Source organism: Chrysoperla carnea, chromosome 1 (assembly GCF_905475395.1).
Source record: "Chrysoperla carnea chromosome 1, inChrCarn1.1, whole genome shotgun sequence".
In the NCBI taxonomy this organism is placed as follows: domain Eukaryota; kingdom Metazoa; phylum Arthropoda; class Insecta; order Neuroptera; family Chrysopidae; genus Chrysoperla; species Chrysoperla carnea.
The window spans coordinates 46,475,396-46,478,775 of NC_058337.1; the positions used below are offsets into that span (position 1 = coordinate 46,475,396).

Here is a 3,380-nt window from a genome sequence, read left to right on the forward strand (position 1 = left end):
TTACTAACTCCTAATAAAGTCGAAACGTCTGCAATGGCATACGGTAAAAAAATGGAAAATACCGCTTTGAAAGAGTATATAGGACTAATTAGTCCAACACATCATGTTGTTAAAGTTGGATTAATCGTGAACAGATATCAACCTTGGCTAAGCTGTTCACCTGATGCTGTGGTAGAATATGGACCAAATATTGGGCAGAAGCGGCTAGTTGAGATTAAGTGTCCTTATAAGTGCAAAAACATACCAGTGTATGATCGACAAAACAATGTATGTAATGTGCAATATTTAAAATTGGATGAAAACGGTTTGCAATTGCGTCAAACCCATTCAATTTATTTACAAATTCAAGTGCAAATGTATGTGACAAATATTTCATTTTGTGATTTATTTATTTACTCACCGATTGGAAGTATTTTGATTACTGTAGCGCGTGATGATATCTTATTACAAAAAATTATTCCAAAGCTTGAAAAATTTTATTTTACTCACTATATCGAAAAATTAATATTGAAGTTTAAACAGTGAATTTTATATCATAAACTGCAAATATAAATGATAGAAAATAATTACGAATGCTATTTGTTGAAATGTATTGATTTTTATTTTTCAAATATAAAAGATATAATATTGGTAAGAGAAAAAGCAAATACAACCAAATGTACTCAAATAAAAACTTATTTATTTTAATGTATGTCAGTATTATGATAATGTTAACAATGAAAATAAATTTTCACGTTTATAAAAATGTTTTTATTCCATGCTTATAGGATGTTTAATCTTGTTCTTTGAATAGTGGTTTCTGATTGTTTATAATAGCACAAATCACGAAAAGAATTTCATCAATATGAGGTAATAGTGACACTGGCACTTTAGAAAGAATTTTGAAATCCTTTATTCTCTGATTCACTCGTTCAATATGTATTCTAACTGAAGCAATATTATATGTTTCGTCGACTTCTTCAGGTGTAAACTGATCTTTATTACAAAATGGAGGCATTACGAAGATCGCATTTTTTTCTTCTACTTTAGTTTGTATTTGTGGAAAACCTTTATCCGCAAGAACAACATCCCCGGGCTCAATTAAATCAATTAGTCCACAATCATTAGTAATGAAGCAATCACTAGCACGACCACCATAACCCTTTGACAAAAAACTGATAAATCCATTTGGAGTACACCCAACTAAAAATTTTGTAGTGTGACGATGCTTATAATCAGAGTACATTAAAACTCTGTGCTTAACTTCTGGTGGAACCTCAGTGTAAATCTCAGTACAGTCAATAATTACACGTGTCTCAGGGTAATGTAATTTAAAAGCTTCAGGCAGAGATGCTTGAACTGTAGCTTTAGATGGCCAAAATATAAATTTTTCCATTGCAATATACAGCTGCCGTAAATTTTTTATGAAGATACGATTAATAGAAGTACGATGAACATTGAATAAAACAGACAGTGCAGTAAATGTTAAGCCGGTTTTAAGTTTCATTAGAGTTATTAATAATTTCATTTTTTTATCAACTTTATAAGTTTTACCATCTGGAAGGAGGTTTAAAAACCATGAAAAAAGAGTCAATGTAACACCAGTTAAGCTGCTCATAGTCTCATCAGAAGTAACAGAAGAAATTCCATGGAAACCTTGGCAGTTTGCTTTAATAGATTCAACATTGATAGGATCACAACCAGAATCCTTGACATTTTTATTCGGAACTGATATTGAAGCCTCACACATTTTGTCAGCTATTTTTTTAACTGATAAATGGACCTGTACTGCAGCAGTACTTACACCTTCACGACGATCCAAATTACAGAAAAAATATGAATAATCGTCTGACGAATGATCTGGTTGTTTGTCTGTTTGGCAACTTATGCTTCTATATGCTGGACGGAAATAATTTAAGTCACTCACTCCACTATTTGTCTGTTGTTGAAACTCAATTTCAACTGGGTCTTGCTCCATTCTTATGTCACTTGTATTATTATTATTATTATTATTGTTGTTGTTGTTGTTGTCTTTTCTAGCTAAATTATTATTTTCTTGATTTTCATTTACATTGTCAATCATCATTAACTCCACATTATTATTTTTCTTTGACTGACGTTTTTTCAAACGTTCAAAACGTTGCAAAGATTGAATTGAATTTTTAGTATTTTTTTTTTCCGGAAAAATGGAAGGAACATAGGATGGATGAAGTGGATGCTCAGATTTATTATTATTTATAAAGTGAGCACTACAAATCCTTGTATTTTTTGTCGGCTTCCAGTCTTTCGGATTTTTTTTGAAATAAAAAAATTGTAGGTTAAATTTTGTATGATTTAATGTATATTTATTTCATGATTGTTTACTACTTTTTATAAACTAAATATCAAGATATTTTTATATATACTAACTTAATTAAGTCATTTTTATTGTTTACAATAATTGTTAATTACTTACACATATTTGTTTACTGCATTTATCCATTTGATACGCTTACTCTCCTTCCATGGTACACCACAATTATTTTGTGGAAAAGTATAAAATTTTATCGGTAAATTTATTTTTTGCTCTCTACGGGATTTTTCTGTACAACCTTTTATGCAACATGACTTTATTGATAAAGACATTGTTTATTAATTAAAAAATTTATATTGATAAAAAAAATCAACAGAAAATCACGTGCTACTGGGGAATAGTCTTACTATTATTATTATTGCCCAAAAGGTTTACGCTTTCGCCACTAGTTGGCGTGACACTCTAGAAGCTCGGTCCCTATAAGACTTCAAAGAAAAATCAAAATTACGTCTCAATTGTAGGGAGTTGGATTTTAACCCAAATTGGTACCCGTTTGGCTGAGCAACTTTGACTTTATAAACAAATATAAAGTAAACAAATACGTTTTTGGCTTAAAACTCTTCATTTATGAATAAAAATCTAATCTAGATTTAGATCTAAATTTTATCTAAATATGAATAACTGAATGAATAACTTTTGATATTTAAAATAGTTTTATAAGAAATTTTAAACTAATTTCACAGAAAACACGACATGTTTTAATTTTTTTCACAATAAATTTTACAAGATTGAATTCAAACAATCAAACATACTATATGTTTAATAAAGATTGTAACTCGTTACTTACCTCATAATAATCCATGAAATTGATTAAATCCTTTCAAACATCATATATACATGGAACATAAAAGAATATACAATTTTTAAATTTTTTTGATATTAGAATGAATTCAGAAGATTAAATATCAAACAAGGAAGCATATAACATAGGTATGTTTAATAGACGTTGTAACTCGTTATGTAACTCTGAAAAAGAATGTGGATGCAACATTGTATAAAGTTAAGTCAATCAATAAAATGTAATTCTACATTATATAGTATTGTTTGT

At 28.9% G+C, this 3,380-nt stretch overlaps 1 protein-coding gene across 1 annotated transcript; it reads right to left on the reverse strand.

Moving 5' to 3' along the window:
• Nucleotides 1–763: 763 nt before the first annotated feature.
• On the reverse strand, nucleotides 764–2,747 carry LOC123305553. Its single transcript, XM_044887308.1, has 2 exons — nucleotides 2,435–2,747; nucleotides 764–2,276 (listed from the first exon to the last, which is right to left on the reverse strand). The coding sequence occupies exons 1-2, from the start codon at nucleotides 2,602–2,604 to the stop codon at nucleotides 773–775; spliced, it is 1,674 nt and encodes a 557-aa protein (XP_044743243.1). The 5' UTR covers nucleotides 2,605–2,747; the 3' UTR covers nucleotides 764–772.
• Between the last annotated feature and the right edge of the window lie 633 nt (nucleotides 2,748–3,380).

What these genes read in the sequence shown, in the direction of transcription:
- LOC123305553 (XM_044887308.1), bottom strand. Translation starts at nt 2,604, where the DNA reads ATGTCTTTATCAATAAAGTCATGTTGCATAAAAGGTTGTACAGAAAAA. An exon ending in AATGCAGTAAACAAATATGT is followed by an intron (nt 2,277 to 2,434) that starts GTAAGTAATTAA and finishes TTTTTATTTCAA; the next exon opens with AAAAAATCCGAAAGACTGGA.